Source organism: Idiotropiscis lumnitzeri, unplaced genomic scaffold (assembly GCF_059441095.1).
Source record: "Idiotropiscis lumnitzeri isolate Australia: NSW breed Sydney's pygmy pipehorse unplaced genomic scaffold, RoL_Ilum_1.0 HiC_scaffold_35, whole genome shotgun sequence".
Classification (NCBI taxonomy): Eukaryota; Metazoa; Chordata; class Actinopteri; order Syngnathiformes; family Syngnathidae; genus Idiotropiscis; species Idiotropiscis lumnitzeri.
In genome coordinates, this window is record NW_028283573.1 from 619,418 (window position 1) to 639,798 (window position 20,381).

General features: G+C 41.2%; 1 protein-coding gene across 2 annotated transcripts in view; it reads left to right on the forward strand.

Moving 5' to 3' along the window:
• Positions 1-13,659, forward strand: part of plxnb2b (plexin b2b) — a 158,466-nt gene extending 144,807 nt beyond the window's left edge. For both annotated transcript variants that reach the window (XM_088287145.1, XM_088287146.1), the window contains 11 exons: positions 884-1,030; positions 2,935-3,091; positions 3,952-4,052; positions 6,456-6,540; positions 6,855-7,006; positions 7,979-8,139; positions 10,700-10,847; positions 11,255-11,319; positions 11,387-11,462; positions 12,493-12,567; positions 13,332-13,659. In XM_088287145.1, coding sequence (XP_088143271.1) covers positions 884-1,030; positions 2,935-3,091; positions 3,952-4,052; positions 6,456-6,540; positions 6,855-7,006; positions 7,979-8,139; positions 10,700-10,847; positions 11,255-11,319; positions 11,387-11,462; positions 12,493-12,567; positions 13,332-13,436 — 1,272 coding nt within the window. In that variant the 3' untranslated portion in view covers positions 13,437-13,659. The remainder of the gene's footprint in view (positions 1-883; positions 1,031-2,934; positions 3,092-3,951; positions 4,053-6,455; positions 6,541-6,854; positions 7,007-7,978; positions 8,140-10,699; positions 10,848-11,254; positions 11,320-11,386; positions 11,463-12,492; positions 12,568-13,331) is intronic.
• Positions 13,660-20,381: the final 6,722 nt, after the last annotated feature.

A 20,381-nucleotide genomic window follows, 5' to 3' on the forward strand; every position in this document is an offset into this window, starting at 1 on the left:
TTGCAGCGCATCATTTTTTTCTTTTCCTGCCCTTAGTCTCCATTTTACTGCAGTGGTCTGTTTTTTGCCTGCCCTTAGTCTCCGCTTTGCTGTGGCGGTCCTTTATTTTTCACTGCCCTCATTCTCAAGTTTGTTGCAACGCTCCATTGTCTCACTGCCTTCGGTCTCCATTTTGGTGAAGCGGTGGCTTTTATTGCCCTACCTTTTCTTCATGCCCTCATTCTCCACTTTGTTGCAGCGCATAATTTTTTTCTTTTCCTGCCCTTAGTCTCCATTTTACTGCAGTGGTCTGTTTTTTGCCTGCCCTTAGTCTCCGCTTTGCTGTGGCGGTCCTTTATTTTTCACTGCCCTCATTCTCAAGTTTGTTGCAACGCTCCATTGTCTCACTGCCTTCGGTCTCCATTTTGGTGAAGCGGTGGCTTTTATTGCCCTACCTTTTCTTCATGCCCTCATTCTCCACTTTGTTGCAGCGCATCATTATTTTCTTTTCCTGCCCTTAGTCTCTACTTTGCTTTAGTGGTCTGTTTTCTCACTGTCCAATATCTCCACTTTTTGTGCCGTAGTCTGATTTCTCGCTGCTTTCAGCCTGTTTTGATGACACTCAGTTTCCTGTTGCCCGCATTCTCCATTTTCTTCATGCCCACATTTTCCACTTTGCCTCACCGGCCTGTTTTCTTGCTGTCCCCAATCTTCTCTGAGATAAAATCCATCTCTTTTGCTGTGAAGTTTAGAGTAGATCCTGGTAAACTTTTATTATCGTTGCATGTCTTCTTCTGAGTGATGCGTTCAATGTGGCATGTTTTTTTTGTAGTTTCTCACGATACTTAATATATTTTCAACCAAAATATAATGCGCTTAATTGCATCAATCGTTTGTGTGTCAGGACTCGGCAGGCGAGCCCTTGTACAAACTGTTCCGGGCCATCAAGCACCAGATTGAGAAAGGACCCGTCGACGCTCGAGTGAAGAAAGCCAAGTACACCCTCAACGACACGGGCCTGCTGGGCGATGACGTGGAATACTCGGTGCTGGTGAGATGGACACGCTAACGTGTAGAAATATCACAGCTACTTATAGATTGCACAGTCGCGCTTCACAGTTGCCATGGTAACTGGATGTATGGCGGGGGGGGAGACCGCTCTCAGCGCCACCAGCTGCTTTTGTATGACATCCATTTCCAGTGTCATATACTCGGGAGGGGGGGGGGGGGGGGGGGGCGAGAAACGGAGGGCAGCCAACACGTTCACGACTCAACTTGGAAATGCTACAAGTTCCTACATTGAACCATAACAATCCGCTGAGCAGTATCTGTTCGGACTTTCTGCCCCACTGCATTTCAGTTACGGAAAAGCTCATGTGAGCAGCGCCGAAGTCAGCACACACACACACACACACGCACAAAATAAAAAAATAATAAAAAGGCCGGTGGGTAATGGCGATGTCGAGGACCATTATCGAATTAGCCCCCAATCATGCCTTCTCCCCCCACGGTGATGAATCTCTTCCTGTGATTGAATTACAGTGTAGAAAGCAAGGCGAGCACCCCCCCAACCCCCCCAACCCCCCGTGGACTTGATTTCACAGGCTCCCACGATTACTTTGGATTTCACGGGCTGCTCTTCACACTGACACTCAAATGCAGAGCGAGTCGGATTGGATTGGCTGCAACTCCCCTGCCGCCGCCCAACGGCGCACCCCCCCTTGAACGTCAACCTCCCCCTTGCCATTCTTTTGATTGCATCAAGTGGTCAATTAGTTCCTGGCCGAGTGACTCAAGTTGCTCCCGCTGAGCCGCGGTCAGTAGGTGACGGAATTCCTATCAAGTGCCACCGACTGCGTGCATGTGAGTGAGTGAGAGAGAGAGAGAGAGAGAGAAGCGTGGTTACCATGACAACCACAACTTGACAGCAGAACCATGTGTGTGTTGTAGCACATGTGTGTGTGTGTGTTTCGGGTAGGAGGCCACACGATATCCAGTTGGGCAAGTTGGACCATTTCCCTGAAAAGTAATTGGAATTCATGAGCGCTAACTCTGAATTTTAGACGTGCTACGAATGTTTTGCCCTCAGCAGACACGCATGCAATCTAATTTCCGTTGAAAAGTGATTATGCTTTGCTTTTATCACTTTTTACGATGGAAATGATAATTAGTAGGACACTAATGCCATACCAACACATGGACAAGTCATATTGGATGATGAAAAACTGCCCTTAGTCTCCACTTGGCTGCCGCCGTCCATTTCCTTCACTTTGGTGCCGCATACTTTTCTCCCCGTCTTCTTGCATTTGTTTTACCGCCCTTAAGCTCCGCTCGGATACAATGTTGTCTCCCTTGCCAAGGAGCAAACACACCGAGACCCTCATTCTCCCCCACTTGTACTTTCACCTACACAATCGCATCATTCTGACTTCAACATCGGAATGACAAAAAATGCCAAAACAGCACCTATGTTGGTACCATTTCGGTGGCGTTAAGACTGCCCTCAGTCTCCGCTTTTCTTCTGCTTTTGTTCTCAACTTGCCTCGTTGCTCTGCTTTCTGCTTGCCCCTAGTCTCCCTTTTGCTGCTTGGCTGCATTTCTCTAGCTGCCCGTAGTCTCCCTTCACCTTTGTTCTCCGCAGTGATTTCATGGCATGTCTTGTGTGGAGGGTTAGGGTTATTTATTTATTTATTTTTCTTCTATTATTACAACCACCACGTTATTGTAATTTTGATATTGGAACATATATTGCCAAAACACAAAATTACATACTACATTTTTAACATTTGTTATTTTTTGCAAGTAATTCCCCGTTCACAATTCTAAAAAAAAAAAAAAAAAAAAAATGCCTCATTCAATTTCTTGACCAGATCTTTTTTTAAATAAATTGACCATGCTGCCCTTGACTTGTTTGTGAGGCCATGGGGGGTGTTTGATCCTTTTTGTTGTTGCCAGACGCTGCAAGTTCTGGTGCACGGCGAGGGTCCCGATGTGACGCCCGTCAAAGTTCTGAGCTGCGACACCATCTCGCAGGTGAAGGAGAAGATCATCGAGCAGGTGTACAGGAACCTGCCGTACTCGGCGCGGCCCAAGGTGGACAGCGTCACGCTGGGTGAGTGAAGAGTTGAAAGTCGGACACTGCTGACGTTTTGGAATTTTACTCATTGGCATTTGGCGTCATGTGACCATGTCATCGTCTTACCGTTTTGGACATGCTTTTTACACTCCTACACATACTTTTAAACGTGTATGACAGTTAAGAATCAGTTCCTTCCTATTGAAAATGTCTTGAACTGATCTTTTTTTTTTTTCAGTTCCGAAACGGGTGTTTCAGTCGCGGCAGCAAAAAAAAAAAAGAAAAGCTTTTATTCGCTAAACAAAGTTCTAAAGTTGCAAACCTAAGGGGAGCCGACTTCAAAAGCTCAAATCTCCAAAGACATTTATGCCACATCAAAGACTTTTTTTTTTTTTTTTTTGCCCAATTCCCACGCACGCAGCCGATCTCATTCCGTTCTGCGTTTCAGATAAGTGCAGATCTGTCGCTTTTCGTAGCGCATCGGGACGATAACCCTCTCATGTGGCGCTAATTGTAAATGAGCCGCCATGGCGCCACAACCCAGGTCTGCACCGCGGTTAAATCTCATCTCCATTCAAAAGTGCGCAGCTGCCAATCAGTTTCGGAATTACATTCCCAATATTTCTGACAAAGTCAGCTATCTGGTATGCACACAGCAGCAGAAGATTTGAGATATATATGTATATATATATATATATATATATATATATATTCGGGGTGTCCAAATTAAAACATTAACTCAAGATTAAATTTGTACTTTTTTATTTTATTTTTTTATTTATTTCTTTTAAGTCTCTGATGACATAAAATCCCCCAAAAATTAATTTATTAAAAATAACTGTGTACATAAACGTAGCTGGTTGGCTGTAACTTTTTTCTTCCTTTTCTTTCCACAGAGTGGCGCCCAGGCTCTACCGGCCAGATTCTGTCCGATCTGGACTTGACGTCACAGAAAGAGGGCAGATGGAAACGCGTCAACACATTGGCTCACTACAACGTACGTAACGCACCCAATTTGACTTTTACAAGGAAGGCGGGAAGTGATTTGTGTTTGTGGGGATCACTTGAACCTCGTAATGTTCCAAAAAACTCATTGTAAGTTGATTCTCATAATGTTCTAAGTCATTTTTCTTATATTTTAGGGCTTGAATCCTTATCACATATTATCGTAATATTCCGAGTACCCGTCATATTGCATCTTCATTCTTGGAACTTTACAAAAGTACCTGGGCTAAAAATGGTCGATTTTTTTTTTTTTTTAATTTATTTCTTTTCTTTTTTTTTATTATTGATTTATTTTTTATTTTTTTAAGATTTTGATGATTTGACAATTGTTTTTAAAATAGATTTGTTGTCGTGTAAAAGTTCCATTTAAGCTCAGACCATAATTTTTCATTTTTGCTCTTCTAACTTCAATCTCAGAATGTCTGCTTTAGTTGCGTCGCGATCTTTAATTTTCATCCCATGAACCACCTTTTTCTCGACATTCCTTGTATTAAATCCCTTATTTTATTCTAAATCTTTTTTTTTTACCCCCCTCATAACACAGTAAACCCTCAATATCACGCCCCACCGAAAGGGTTTCGTAATTGCCTGTAGATGCCACAAGATGGCGACAAAGAATAAAAACTGGAGCTGCCTCATATCTCCCTCCGAGAGTTGAAATGTTCGATCGAGTGGCAAGAGTTGGAGGCGAGTGCTCACGTTAAAGAAGCCTTCTATTCCGTTTGAATTGATTTGCCGCATTTTCCGGACGATAAGCCGCTACTTATTTCCTCAATTTTGAACCATGCGGCTAATACCGCCGGTGCAGCTTTTCTGTGGATTTTTCTTTCACCAGTAGGGGGCGCTCTATAGTTCAGAAAATACGCTAAATAAATCTTGATTTATTTATTTATTTTTCTTAGGTCTGTTCTGTTTTAATTAGCAAAGTTGTTGCCGTGTTACCATGTTACATTCATAACTGTCTTCACAAATTAAATTATTCAACACTTTCAATAGCATTAGCTAGCATGCTAGCATAACATAATTCAACATAATTCTCATACCTTGACGAGCACTTGGACCCAAAAAAGTGGTTTTGCCTCATGCTTGCTCCAGCTCATGCAGGCGTACCTAATGCCGCGGCTGTTTAGTGTTCACGTCGAAACAAAACCGAGAAAAGCACTCCAGTCCCTCCTCAGCAGCATTTAGTTCAAGCCTCGGCAGTGACAGAAGCCCTCTAAATCTTCTTTTCACCGCATCGACCCCGAGAAAACAAAGGTCAGCCGCAAAAGTCCCCCTTCGGTGGCGCCGTTCAAGCGCTTAAATCTTCATTCTTCTGTGGTGCCCCGCTCTCGTTAGCGCTTGCATTGTCCGTTAAAAGCTGAATCTATGGCCCCTTGCGCGGCGCTAATGCCGCTGTTTGTGAAGAAAATGGCCTGTGAACTTGCAGAGGTGAAGACCCGCCAGGGTTGTCGTGTCCACTCGCTTGTATTGATTATGGATTAGTTGGATGATGTGAGGACTTTGTGTGTTGTTACCTCGACCGAGATGTTTTTAGTGATGCAAGAACTGCTTAAACGCTTTGAGTTCACATTTAAATAGAGGCACCAGTGAAGAACTTTTTTCTTGTCAACAATAATAGATGATGAGGAGGATAAAGTCATATGTACGACTTTATTCTCATGACTATACAAATTTTTTTGTCAAAGTCTATGCTCACAATATTACAATTTTGATAATGACATTTTTGTGTGCATTTTTTTCCTGAAGATTTCGGACTTTTTTTTAAAAAAAGATTGTAAATTATTGTAAAAAGTCTTAATTAATTTTTCCAACTTCACCATATTTTTTATTTTTCCACGCTATTCTCTGATAGTACTTCATTTTTGTAACTTTACAGCTTTATTCTCCGAAAAATGCGTTTGCCCAAAATTTACTTATTTAAACTATGCAGACTGAATTCTAATTCCGACTTTATTGTCACAGTATACACACATATTTTTTTTTGTTACTCTATCTTGGAACATTTGTCACGTCATTTTTTTCCGGTAATATTAATACTTTATTCTTTTTCTAATGATTTAATTTTTTTCTTGATTTTGTTTTTTTTATCTTCACAAAATAAGACACTAGTTCTATTATTATTTTTCCTCATGACCTTACGCTTTTGTTCTTTTTCCTCACAAAAAATAGTCTAGTTCTTAACAATGATAGAAAGAGAAAAATCTTATTGTAATATTTAAGGGGAAGTCAACCCAAAATTTTAATTTGTAATAAAATGTCCTATGTGCCTTCACTCGTCTAAACATGACATTCTGATTAATTATTTTATAATTATTTTTTATACTGTCCAGTGGCCTTGGAGGAGGTTATTCTGAGTAATTCTGTTGTGTTTTGTGTCTGCGTTGCATTGCAGGTCCGCGACAACGCCACTTTAGTATTGTCGCGAGTACTCCACACTCAGCCGAACTACGACCAGAACCAGGAAAACCACGAGGAGCGTAAGTGTTTTGCAAGGATAACATTTCCCCGGGGCCTCACCCACATCCCCGTTCTCATTTAGCATGCTAATTCATGTTTTATTTCAAGCCGCACTTTTTTCTCTAAGATTACTTTCAAATGAGATGCACTTTCTTTTCATGTGCATTCCATAAAAGCGTTTTTTTTTTTTTTACTCCAGCATTTGTCTTTGATGTCCTCGGCGAGTTCATTCAAATTCAGCCGAGTGCCGCCAAACGCTTGTTGTGATGTGCGCACATTGTTGAGGCGTGTGCATTCGTAAGCGGGTAGCGTAACGATTCACGTGTTGTTTCAGGGAACGCTCTGTTGGAAGACGACAAGGTGTTTCACCTCGTGAGGCCCGCCGACGAACTGGATGAGATCAAGTCCAAGCGGGGCAGCATAAAGGACAAGTCCATGACCAAAGCCATCACTGAGATTTATCTCACTCGACTGCTCTCTGTCAAGGTGCACTTTTTTTTTTTTTCTCCACTTGACAATTTATTACATTTTATTCCATTTTGTTGACGTCCTTGTAAAAAAAAAAAAAAAAGAATTTGAAAAATTAAATTAATAAATAAAAAAAATTCAAAAAAATGCATTTAAAAAATAAATAAAATAAAATAAATAAGTTTAGTATGATCCGACCTGATTTATGATAACTTCCTTTTTTTCTGTAACTTTTTGACTTGCAATATCAAGTCTTTTGTTTTCTCGTAATAACTTGCTTGTAACTCAAATCACTCATATTCATTCATTTGAATGGAAATTGCATGAATCCGTTCCAGCCCCTGAACAAGAAAATGTTTTGAAACATAATTTTTAATAAGAAAAATAGCACTAAAATATATTTCTGCATAGAAACATACAGTAATAATTGTGTATAATAAATCAAATGTACTCAAATAGAATGCACAGAAATAAAATGTTCCGTTTTATTGCTACTTCTTACTTTTTTTTTTTGCCAGGCTTTTCTTTTTGAATTTGAAGATGTAGAAAATTGCTGTAAGCACATTCATAAGTACAGTAAACTGTTGTTCCGGTTGTTGTGTTTTGTGGTTAAAAAAAAATTAAAAAATCAGTGCTGCCCCCTGGTGGCTATGAATTAAACTCTCAAGTCAAGGCACCACATTTATGCTTTGGTCGTTTGCTCCAATTTGATATTCAGCGATGACTTCTCTTTATCTCTCCACACGTACGATCGGCATTGTCCTCCGTCTGCCTTTGTTATTGACGCATCTTTTCCACAATCTACTTTGATCGCACTTTTTTTTTTTTTTACCAATTGAGGTTGGGCCGCCTGTTGCTTTGGCAGCTTGCAAGCGTGTTGTGGGATTATTTTTGTGTTTGCTATTAAACCCAAGCAAATATTGAAATAGTTTCACGTTCCTTCTGCATTTGAATATTACCTGACTCATTCGGCTTCGCTGTTTCTTCTAGGGAACGTTGCAGCAATTTGTGGACGATTTCTTCCGCAGCGTGCTGTGCTCCGGGGCAGTTGTGCCGCCGGCGGTCAAATACTTTTTTGACTTCTTGGACGAGCAGGCGCTCAAGCACAACAACGTGGACGATGAGACCATCCATATTTGGAAGACCAACAGGTAAGTTTGGGGGGGAAAGTTGGATTTTGGGTGAAGTTTTTGTTTGTTGTATCTTAATTTTATTTTTGATTTTACTACATTCTTCTGTAGATTTACTCTTGATTCTTGCAATTATATTACAATTCAATTTTTGAGAAGTGTTTTTCTTCCTATGATGTTTCAACTTGATTTTTTTTATTATTTAAGACTTTTAAGAGTTTTTTTTTTTTTTTTTCTCTCAACGTTGGCATCGTTTGTGGTTTTGGGGATATTTTTGCTCCCGTAGTATTATAACTTATTCTCATTATATCTTTAATATTGCGTCTGTGATCTTGAAAAACAATTTTGTCATTTCAAAAATGTATTTTTCCGTTCAAATATTTCTTAAAAATTAAGTATTTGCTCTTGTTATATTCCCATTTTTTTCCCCCGTCTCAATACATTTTGAATAATCTTGCATCTTTAGTCTTGTTACTGTACAATATTATTCCCGTTGCCTTATGACTTTTTTTCTTGGAAAAAGAATATTTTCTGTCATTTCACTTGATTGTGACTTTTCACTCGTTTGAATTTCAGTCGCATCATTTAATGACTATTTCTGTGCTACTACAAATTCTCTTGTAAAATTATGGTTTTATTTTTCATGGCAAGTTAGGACTCCATTCTCATAATGTGGAAACTTTAATCTATTAATTTGCAACTTTTTTTGCCTCGTATTGCTTTAATTTAACGTTTCTCTTGTCGCATTATATCGTTTGTCTCGTAACTGGAACATTCCAATTTTATTCCTGAAAATATATTTTGATTGATTTTTTGATAGAGTATTTACTTTTTTGATTGAGGACGTTATTCCTGTAATATTAATGATTGAATTAATTCTTGCAATATTACAACTATTTAATTCTTTAATTAAAAAAGAAATCGTATAAAATTATGCCTCGATTTTCCCGATTTCCTACCTTTTTTTTCTGGTAATTTTGTACTTTATCCCTGTAAAATTAATTTTTTTTCTTTTTCTATTGCAAATTGATTCCAGTAACTTTCCGACCTGATTCTCAAAATGTTACAACTTTATTCTCATAATCGTGTTTTTTTTTTTTTTTTGTTTGTTTGATTTTGTTACAAGGGCACGCGAGAATTCCACCTTTCCCCTGTTGCCTTTCACAAAGCCGTCTTCCCGCCTCACTTTTGTCTTTTCAAGTCCGGGCGGAGAATGTTTTATTCCAAAACATTGAAATCTCTTTTTCTCAAAAAACCTGCAGTAATATCCTCCGCCCATTCCTGTGCAAAGTTTTCTAACGATGAACATTTGCGTCACGCTGCAACACACACGCCAAATTGTCTAACCCACATCTGTGTGTTGACTTCTAGCGAGTAACCCTCCCAAGAAACAAAAGTTGATTATCCAAGAAAGCGATGCATACAGATGCGCAAATGCGCTTCGGTGCGTTTTAGCATTTGCAATCCCGCCGCTCCCGTGTGACATTTCGGAGCATAAATTAGTGTCACGCCGGCACAGTCTGGGGGTGGGGGGGGGCGCAGACAACGTGTTGCATGTCGATGGCTGTGATTGACGCACGGATGAAAGAGAAGAGCGCCCCAGCACAAGGACAGCCGATGAACGATTTAATTACTCGGCGCCGCACACTCGCCATCCAGCCGTCATGTTTATCAAATCAGTGCGGGGCCATGTATTAAATATGAATGTGTGTACGAGGCAGAACAACAAACAAACATGGTAATTGTGTCCCAAGCTAATTTAATTGTGGGATTGTTTCAACTGTGTTATTTTTAGGCTTGTGTTGTACTCCCTCCTGAGGGTTTTTTTTTTTTTTTTTTGGCTCACCCGGTATGTATTTTATTTTCCACTCTGCGCGTTTCATGTCTCACTTGGGCGGGCACGCCCTCAAAGTCTGGGGAAATGTTCTGTTTTTTTTTTTTTTTTTGTATGTATACATCCTTATTTTGGAAAAGAATGAAGCCGGTGTTTTGTGTTCAGAGGGGAAATCAGTTAGCGTAGTCGAGCGTTGAGCACCGTGCCGTCTGCGCCGTTCAAAGTCGGTGTAGGACTTTTAAAGGTCAGACTTTCGGCGAGGCCTCGACAAGCATCGCTGGCTGTTGCTCAGCTTCGATCCCCTTTTTGTTTGCCTTTTGGAGCACTTGTGTTTGTCTTTTTTGATTGTAGGGGACTTTCAAAGTCATTTTTTTTTTTTTACCAATGGGAAGTCGTTTTTGAATTTGACGACAACTCTAGGATATAATATGACATCAATGTGAAGAATAGGATCATTTTTTTTTATTATGTTAGGCCTTGACCGCCCACCACTCGAATAATAGTGCCTCTGCATGAAAGCGTCCAACGGTTGCTTAAAAGTGGCTCTGGGTTTTCACCCAGCGCAGTCGATCATATTTTGGGTTTATTATGTAAATGATCCCCACTGTTACATAACGACTCCGAACGACTCGCTCACAGGCACGTTTTGGGAAGCGCAAGATTCACTAAAAGTCCAATTTTGCTTACTGTGTTTGCGTTCTCCCCAAAATGCTGAGCAGACTTTTCCTTGCCTTGTGTTTCTTGCAGCCTGCCTCTGCGCTTTTGGGTGAACATCCTCAAGAACCCTCACTTCATCTTTGATGTCCACGTGTCGGAAGTGGTGGACGCCTCGCTCTCCGTCATCGCGCAGACCTTCATGGACGCCTGCACCAAGACCGAGCACAAGCTCAGTCGGGTGAGCACAAACGCTATTAGAGCGAGCCACACTCGCGAGTGGGGGAAGAGGGAAGAAAAAAAACTGATTGCCGTTCCCCAAAATCATTTTTCTTCACTCTTACAAATAATTCGATTTGCAAAAACATTTTTTTTTTTTTTGACAAAGACTCTCCATAATTTCTTACAACCCAGGTTAAACTTGACTCCTCCCCAACATAGAAAGTTTGTCATTCAGTCAAGATGTATCACATCCATTTACTTCCTTGACACCAATTCCTGTTTAGACAGGACTTGGGCGGCATCCCGCGTTTCAAAAACAGCACTTAAAGCCCGAATTTCGATTTGACGATTTGAGAAGCAAATATATTTTTGGTTAAGTCAAGGCACCCCCAGTATTAATCCCAAGTTTGTTGTTTGTTTGGACAGGACTCGCCGAGTAACAAACTTCTCTATGCAAAGGAGATCTCGACCTACAAGAAGATGGTGGATGAGTAAGCGCCGTCAGCAATTTCCTCTCGTGTCTTTCGCAGTCTGAAACGCTGTGTTTGTGTGCGTCAGTTATTACAAGGGCATCAGACAGATGGTCCCCGTCAGTGACCAGGACATGAACACTCATCTGGCAGAGGTCTCGCGGGTAAGATGGCGCGCACACGCAGACGCACACGCACCGCCGCCATTTTTTTTTTTATCTTTTGCTTACGATAGTAACACTGACGGTGAAAAACACGCGTGAGGCGTAAAAAAAGTCAGTCCTCTGCAAGGCTTTATTGAAAATTGATTATTTATTTTTTTTTAAATCATTGAAGTGACCTTGTCAGGTTTTTTTTGTTGCACGATGCTGTAAAGCAAGCATTTGCACTACGAATGCCATTGTGGGTAAAAAAAATAAATCAATTAAAATGCATTTACATACTTCACAGTTGTTCAAATTTAAATAAATTAGTAAAGATTTCATATTTTAATTTGTTATTGGTTTCTTTTCCAACTTTGTGTTTTAATTTTATTAACTTTTTAATTGGATTTCATTGTGCAAATGCCGAAACGCAAACATTTTGTACGCTAATGCCATTGTGTGTACATTTTTTAAAAATAAACAGATCAAATAATCTTTTTAAATATTCTAAATTTTTGCATTCTTTTTTTTGACAAGATACTTTTTTTTTTTGCTAATTAACTTCCCCATGTTTAAATCATGTGAAGGCTGAATGAGAAACATTTCAACTATTGCTGCTGGGTGTAAAAAGTTTTTATTGACATACTGTCCTGTTGTTCAACATAAAAATTGAAATAAATATTTATGGTATATAATTGATTTTTTTTCTTCAACAATATAATTTTAAATTGTTATTTCTAAGCATTTACAGTTATAAACCTCCGGTGAAAAAAATATATATATTTCCAGGACGGGTATGAATGTATTTACGCACTGCTGTTTTGATCTGATTTTTAATCTTCAATTTATTATTTATTATTATTAACATTGTCATTATTAAACATAAACTGTATTTGATTATATTCTTACAAGAGTATGTTTTCCAATCAAATGTTGTATTTATTATTTGTCATTTGTCAAGTTTTCTGATCCCTCCAGCATCCATTTTGACTGATGTTTCCGCCTTGTAATTGCGACTCTTGTCTTTTTGTTGTCGTTCTTATGCGGCCAGTCTCACACAGACAAGCTGAACACACAAGTGGCCCTCCATCAGCTGTACCGGTACGCCAGCAAGTACTACGACGGGGTAAGAGGCCCAAAGGCGGTCTATTCCCGTGAACGCACCACTGCTCGCTTTTTGTTATTGCTTTTGCCTCCCACCTCCTCTTGCTTGACATGCCTGAAGAGGGATTGCGTGCAGTTTTAATTGGAATCATTTCTCTAGGATGTGAATTGGAAAATTGCTCTCGGGAATTTTTTTTTTTTTTTTTTTCCCTGCTTCTTCTTCTTATACTTTAAAGTGTCCGTTGTGTGTTGCCACTTGAGGTCACAAAAAAAAAAAAAGGAGGAATCAACAAAAGTTAATAAAGGAATAGGATTAAAATTTCATGAAGCAAGCGGCGCCGTTGCGTCGGATAGTTTGGAGGAAACCAGAGCGTGAATGAAAATGAACAAAAGAATTACAACAAAATATACGTCTTTGACACACCACAGTATTTAGAAAATAAAACATTAACACGGTTTATTCATTTAATTTTTTTCAAGTTCGGCGGGCCGGATTGAAACGTTTAGTAGGCCGCACATGGCCCCCGGACCGTAGATTTCCCACCGCTGATGTTCGTATGAACAATTGTTGCTGTGGTTAGCTTGACTCTTCCTGGAACTCGCTTGGTAGCTGAAAATGTTTTTTTTTTTTGTTATGCAGCATGACATTTCTGATTGGCCGTTACTTCTCTGACTACGATTCTAATTTCAAGCCAACTAGCCGCGCTGCGCCTTAATCATCAACCTCTCGCTCACTCTTTTTGCCGTTCGTCCTCGCTCACGCGCCTTCTCCCCATCTCCTCCCAGATCATCTCGTCCCTGGACGAAGACCCGGCGGCGCAGAGCAAGCAGCTGACCCTGCGGCTCCAGCAGATCGCAGCCGCCCTGGAAAACAAAGTGACTGATCTCTAACGCGCAGACGGAGACGGGCGGGGATAATCGGTGGGATCCTGTCAGTGACTACGGGGGTTTATTTCTTCTTGTTTTCCGCTTGATAAATCACAGCGAGACGGGAGTGGCGTGCGCTATTGCCCTGGGACAATATTCTAATAATAATAATGTTCTCCCCGTGTGGCGTATCATTGAAATGCATACGGAGAGCAAAGCGAGTTGATGATGTGTTACACTGTCAAAAAAAAAAAAAAAAAAAAAGGTACGCCTTAAAGCTCACTTGCCAAATCTCAAGTACACATTGTCGAAAGAGACCGAGAGAAAGAAGTAAGCCCCTGTGGCAGGAGATAATCAGATGTTCAATTTCCTTTCCTTCGGAGAAATGTACGATCTATTTTTTTTTTTTTTAAATCTGTCTTTATCGCTGAAAAAAGAGAGCTTTATAAGGAAACACACCCAAAAAAAAAGTTGTTTTTAAATGGATCAGCCGGCGGTGCGGATCGTGTTTTTCTTGCACGTGCTTTCGAGAGCGGCTGCTTTTAATGCGTGCGCGTGTGGGCGAGCGTTTGTGCACACGGGATGCCTAAAGTCGGGCGTGAGGGCCGAGAGGTGCCCGTTTCCTGTCAATGGACCGCCCCATTCCTCGTGATGCCCCCCCACCCCCCCCACCCCACATTGACAGGAGCCTGCGCCCCCACTTTGACTGAGACCAAAGGGTCCTCACACAAGGACAATGACGGCTCAACAGTATATATATTTTTAACGTCGATTATTTTTTAAGCCGCTCGTGCTTTGTGGAAGTCACTAACAGCACCGTCTGTCTCCCTTTAGTGTTCAGTGCCATGGTACATTCCACTTCAAAAACGAAGCACAGAAGAACATTTCATTTTTTCTGTCTTCTTTCTCTCCTTAATATTTAGTTTCCTTTTTTTTTTTTTTTTTTTTGCTGCTATCTTAATGTTTTCATTCACATCAACACGGCGATGAGCTACCATCAAATCTCGTCAGTTCACCGTCACCAGAATTTAGTATGGTATCGTATAAAAAAAAAAAAGAAAAAGATGGATTTTGATTGTTCACTCGTAATCTAATTGCAACAAACCGCATCTTGTCGCACATCAAATTAAAGGTCTCGGGAAAGGCTTCCCAGATCTGTAATTATTTTGTCAATATGCTCCTGTATAATGACAAAATAACCTTTTTTTCTCACTTGAAAAGGTCACCAATATCCACCCACGAGTACAAGCAAATCCGATTAAATTCTGGCGAGAACAGGCTCACTAATCATATCCGCCTGTGGTAGCAGTTGAGCAATAGAATAATCGTAAATAAGTTTGTATTTGATTAGTATTAAGATGTTCCTGTGCCATTCTTCTTTTTTTTTTTAATGTATATTGTTGTCCAAATATTCATCAAGCATCCTGCCTCTTGAAGCTATGTAATAGCCCTTTGCTGATTGCTGTCAATAATCTGCCAGGTATGCAGTTGCTACTTCAGCGGTACATATTGAACAAAATGGCTTGTATATATTCGTTCGACTTTTGGGGGATTATTGTGTGAAAGCGGAGTGGGGCGAGTCGCTCTGACGTTTTGTTTTCTGGAAAATGTCGGCGCACGATGATGATGTCGTTGAGGACCTGACCGTTGCTGTGCGAGTACCTGACAATGGTTGACTGTAGCATGGTTGTGTGTGCACCTGACCGTGGTTGTGTGTGTACCTCCCCATAGTTGTGTGTGTACCTAACAATGGCTGTGTGTGTACCCGACCGTGGTAATGTATGTACCTGACCTTGGTTTGTGTTTTTACCTGACCTTGGTTGTGTGTATACCTCACCATGGCTGTGTGAGTGCACACCTGATCACGATTGTGTATACCAAACCTTGGTGGCGTGTGTACCTTCCCATCTTTGTGCGTACCAGACAATGGATGTGTGTGCTCCTCCTCATGGTTGTGTATGTACCCCAGCTCAGTTTTGTGTATACCTTTACATAGTTCTGTGTGTACCTGATGATAAATGTGTGTGGGCCTCAAATGCGGTCATGCGTCCGCCTGACCATGGCTGTGTGTGCACCTTACCATGATTGTGTGTGTACTTCGCCATAGTTGTGTATGTACCTGACAATGGTCGTATGCGTACCTCACGACTTTTGTGTGCGTACCTGACCTTGGTTGTGTGTATACCTCACCATGGCTGTGTGAGTGCACACCTGATCACGATTGTGTATACCAAACCTTGGTGGCGTGTGTACCTTCCCATCTTTGTGCATACCGGGCAATGGCTGTGTGCGCACCGTATCATGATTGAGTGTGTACTTCACCATAGTGGTGTATGTCCCTCACCATGGTTGTGTATGTACCTGACAATGGTCGTATGCGTATCTCACCACTTATGTGTGCGTACCTGACCTTGGTTGTGTGTATACCTTACCTCATTAATGATTATTATGTGCACCAGACCACGGTTGTGCGTGCACCTCACATGTTTGACCATGTCGGAACCTGGCCATGGTTGCGTGTAGCTGTGGAGATGAAATAACACGCTCCAGAGACCCCCTAGAATGTTAAACCCTGCCTTTGCAAGGGTGGTGGGGCCGCGCACGGACCTCCGTGCCCCGCCTTGCTGTCTCAGCACGCCCTGACATCCAGAACAACAGCACTTGGCCCCGCCCGCCCAACCGCCTAATCTCCCCCTCGAGACACTCAATCTAATGGCATCAGCCTGTGGACTGGGCCGGCGTCTCTCTTGACTCCTCACTGGCAGAGTCGATGCAAGAAGCTTCTTTCAGAGCCTTTCTTTGACCAAATATGTGCCTTATTGAATGGGATGAATACATATAATGTTTCTAAATTATTCTCTAGGTAACCTATGATGATGATAGTGCTATAGACACAGCAATGTATTTGGACTTGTGATATTGTGTGTGCCGTCTAAAATGCTATAGATGCCCTGCTGCAGCAGTATGTGTGTGCGCGTGTATGTGTGCCAATTAGGGGTGGGAATTGCGATATTTTACTGATAGCCTCACGATAGAGCGATTATTCCTATATGGCATTGGTTCTCAAATGTTTCACACCGAATAGCAAGTCCATCATGACGCTGTGCTTGCCGGGTGGCTGAGCGCTGTGGCTGCCCTCAGCTTCTGAACACAGCTGTTTATCCGCTTTATTTGACTCTGACTGATTGAACAGCACATTTTAATAATGTCATGCATTTCAGAACAGAACGTTTTTCAAAGGTACCGTTTGTTTATTAACGTGGACCAGAATGGTGAGACGCAACAAGGGAAGACGCTGCAATGATGCGCAGCCTATCAACTCACGGGATTAATTCACGCGCGCTATCATTGGTCGATCTCGTGCCGGGCACCGATCACGCTCCTTGTATTAGTGCCTGTGTACAAAGCCTCAGCGTCAACTCTTCTCTTTGAAACAACGTGTTTTTCCGCAAGATGGCTGCCAATATTTTATTTATTCAACTTTTTAATGAATATTTTTGGAAAATCCAAAGTAAATAAAAACTGTATTTAAATAATGATTCCATTCAAATATATTGCGCATAAGTTTAGTAAAAATGACAGATGAGCGCGTACCTGGTAGCAGGAATCCGTATCGGGTACTCATGGAGTCTGCCAATACAAGCCACCGATAGTTAACGCAAAAAATATATATCTGCAGTATTTGGCGCGATAGTGCGGCAGTTCATTACCACACTTTGAGAATCTCTGCTATATTGGAAGAAAACCATCTTTGGTACATAATCGTAACTATGAAAGGTATCGTTGACCGAATCGTATACCGAACTGATATCGGACAGCAACTGTATCAAATGCTGGTATTGATACCGCATCCCACCCCGACTGCCAATCGGCTGAATACATTTCATAGTGATGACTTTAACGGTCGCAGTGTTGATATGTGTGCGTTTCTTTTGGGTGTCTGTGGTGTGAGCTTTGTAGGCCCAAAAAGCCAAATTTAGATTTTTCTCATTCAAATGTTTAACATTCCTAAATAACTCAAAACAAGTGGGGTGCAGTGGGCGGGGTTTCTTCTGTAGACTAATGAGTAGAGCGCAAAATTGTTCCAGTGGTGTTTATTTTCCACCCTGTGTTTTCTTGGCTAGTCCACAGTGTGTACGATAAATGACTTCTACCTATACTCGACAAATGACCTTTCTTACTGCTGTGCAGTTATTATTTTTATGATTTCTCGTTTCCTATACTGTATCAATCTTTGTAAAACATGTTGAAATACTGTATTCTGACTGTATACTCCTATGCATTGAGTCCTGGAAGAAAATGAAAAGAAAAAAAAAACATTGTGTTGAGTCCTTTTTTTTTTTTTTAGTCCAATTGAATGTGTTGTTATTGTGAACGTGTTGTTTTCGTCAACGATGACGAAAATGTTTCCTTAACGCCCCTTTTTTGGGGGGGACGATGACGAGCTAAACGTGGCTCTTTGAAAACGAAAACATGAAAACAAGCGTGAATTAATTTTCGTTGACGAGACGCGACAGGACGAAATTGTTCGCGTGTGGTTCGTCAGACGTTCAAAATTGATGACATCCCTTCCTATTGTACATGTAATCTGTCTTTAAAAAAATGCAATGCTGGTGCAACCTATCCTGGTTCGGGGGCACGCCCACCACCTGGACAGCACGCAGTGCGCATGCGCTGCACACGTCGTTCCACACCCTGACACAATTTCCTTTGACGGACCATGGCGACGGTGACACTCGCTGGAAAACTTCCAAGCCTATTTTTAACTAAAATGGACCAAAACCTTTTGAGTTTTGTCGACTACATTTACGAAAACTAGAGTAAAACTTTTTTTTTTTTTAGTTTCACTCGACTAAAACTAGACTAAACACGTTTTGATTTTTCGTTCACTAAAACTATCTCGAATAGGAATGACTAAATGTGGTGAAAAACTAATAAGCATTTTTCGTCCGAAAGACTAAATCCAAACTGCCTGCCAAAAACAACACTGAACCAAGTGCGGCGATCTAAGCTGCTTCAGGTTTTCTATCTGATCTGCTTGTGTTAATTTAATTGAACCAATGCAACATTGTGAGTGCGTGTGCGTGTGTTTGCGTGTGCGTGTGCGTGCGCGTGTGTGGAGCTCTTACAGGCAGATTTCATCATGGCCAATATGCCCTTCATATCGCCCTGTGTTTCTTTTCACTTTTCCAATAGTGATTGGCTTCAATTGGAAGTCTCTCCTCCCATGCATATTGCATGATTTACAATCACCTTGGGCTGCCGGCTCGTATTTGCCACACAGCCAATTTCTTTTTGAAGTTAACTGGTATTTATACAGCTCATTCCAGCGCCTTGCCTTCACACTGGAGCTAGCACACACAACCTGGACTTGCAGAAATAATAAGGTAACTTGAGAATAATTTGATTCCGCTAAAAAGAGTCACGTTAGGATTGGAGCAGAAGCTCTATATTATAAACCAGGGGTGTGCAACTGGCAGCCCTCGGGCCGCATGTGGCCCACGCCCATAATCTGATTGTGGCTGGCTCAATATTAATTTAGAAGAAAAAAAAAAAGAAACGTGGAGTGAATTTATAAACATGTTTCCTTTACTATAGTGGACACCTGCATGCCTGAGGGCACGAACGGCAGCCGTCATTCACCTAAATGTAATCGTTGACGGCAGGAGGGGGGAGTGTTAGCTGTCATGACGTTCGACCGGCCGTTCGGGCAAATAAAAATTCGACACTAGGATATAATATGGTATCAACGTGAAGAATATGATCATGATTTCTTCATCATGTTAGGCCAGCACAGAAGGCCTTGACCGCCCACCACTCTATCAGCTAAATGCAGCTTCGCCCTGTTTGCTTTGAAACCTGAGTTCCACGAATTAACCCGAGTCTGCAGCTCATCATCCATTTTTATTTTACATAACATCCAAGCTTCAACGGATTTGGGGTTTGTGCAACTCTGTCCTCACCAACCAGCCGAAAAAACATAACTTCCTTGATTATGGAGACTCACCCACACACTCCAGGAGGCCGCTCACGCGCCCTAAGGGGTGCACATCACCATTTCAAAATGTTCCATTTTACAAGGCCAAGTGCTAAAACTTGACATGTTTATTTGCCTCCCACTTGTATTCCTCTCATATTTGGAGCACAGCTACCTCCAATAATATTGTCAGTCATCATAAAGCACATGAGGCGGTCTAATAAAACAAAGCTTTGCAAAATGAGCTGAGAATATAAATAGCCGGCCGGCATCCCTGTCGTCCGCGTTGAAGGTTGACGAATGACTGCGAAAACATTAATTAGGCGCTGACAGCTTAGCATGAAATGGGAATAAAGAAAGATGAGGGGCCAAAATTGCCTCGTATTGACTGCCTAACAAGCTCGAGCGGCTGCAGGGCCATTGCTGATGCATCAGCGCACACTTGAAGGGGTGAGGAATATCTCTCATTGGTTGGTCAGAGAAAACTTGTTCCTTGGGCTCAACCGATTAATCGGCCAAAATAATCGGTAAAAAAAAAAGCAGATTTTTGCCTGTTTTTTCTGTGTTGTCCAAGTAAATAGATGTTTTTTCTGTAATTCAAGGTTGGGTGACCAAAAAAGAAGTTATTTTATTTATGATATGTGCGTTTGTTTTTTTTGTTTTTTTTAATTTAATCAGCCAATGAATACATTTAATAATCATTACCTCTGGGGAGTATGATGTGTTTTATTGATTTTTTTTTTTAATGTTTTTGTCTTGTTAATAGATAAATATTGATTCTGCACTGCTCTACTACACAGCTGCATGCTGTTGTATTGCACTTTTATACGGTATTGATGCTCTCTATAATTGCGAGGTGATTGTGGTGGTAAGAGCGGTTTGGATTAAGTCCCCCACTGAAAGCCCAGTGACCTGGCCATGGCCTTCAAATAGCACAGAATTCCAATTACGCTACTTTTAAAGTTTTTCAGTGCAAATCAGGACAATTATAG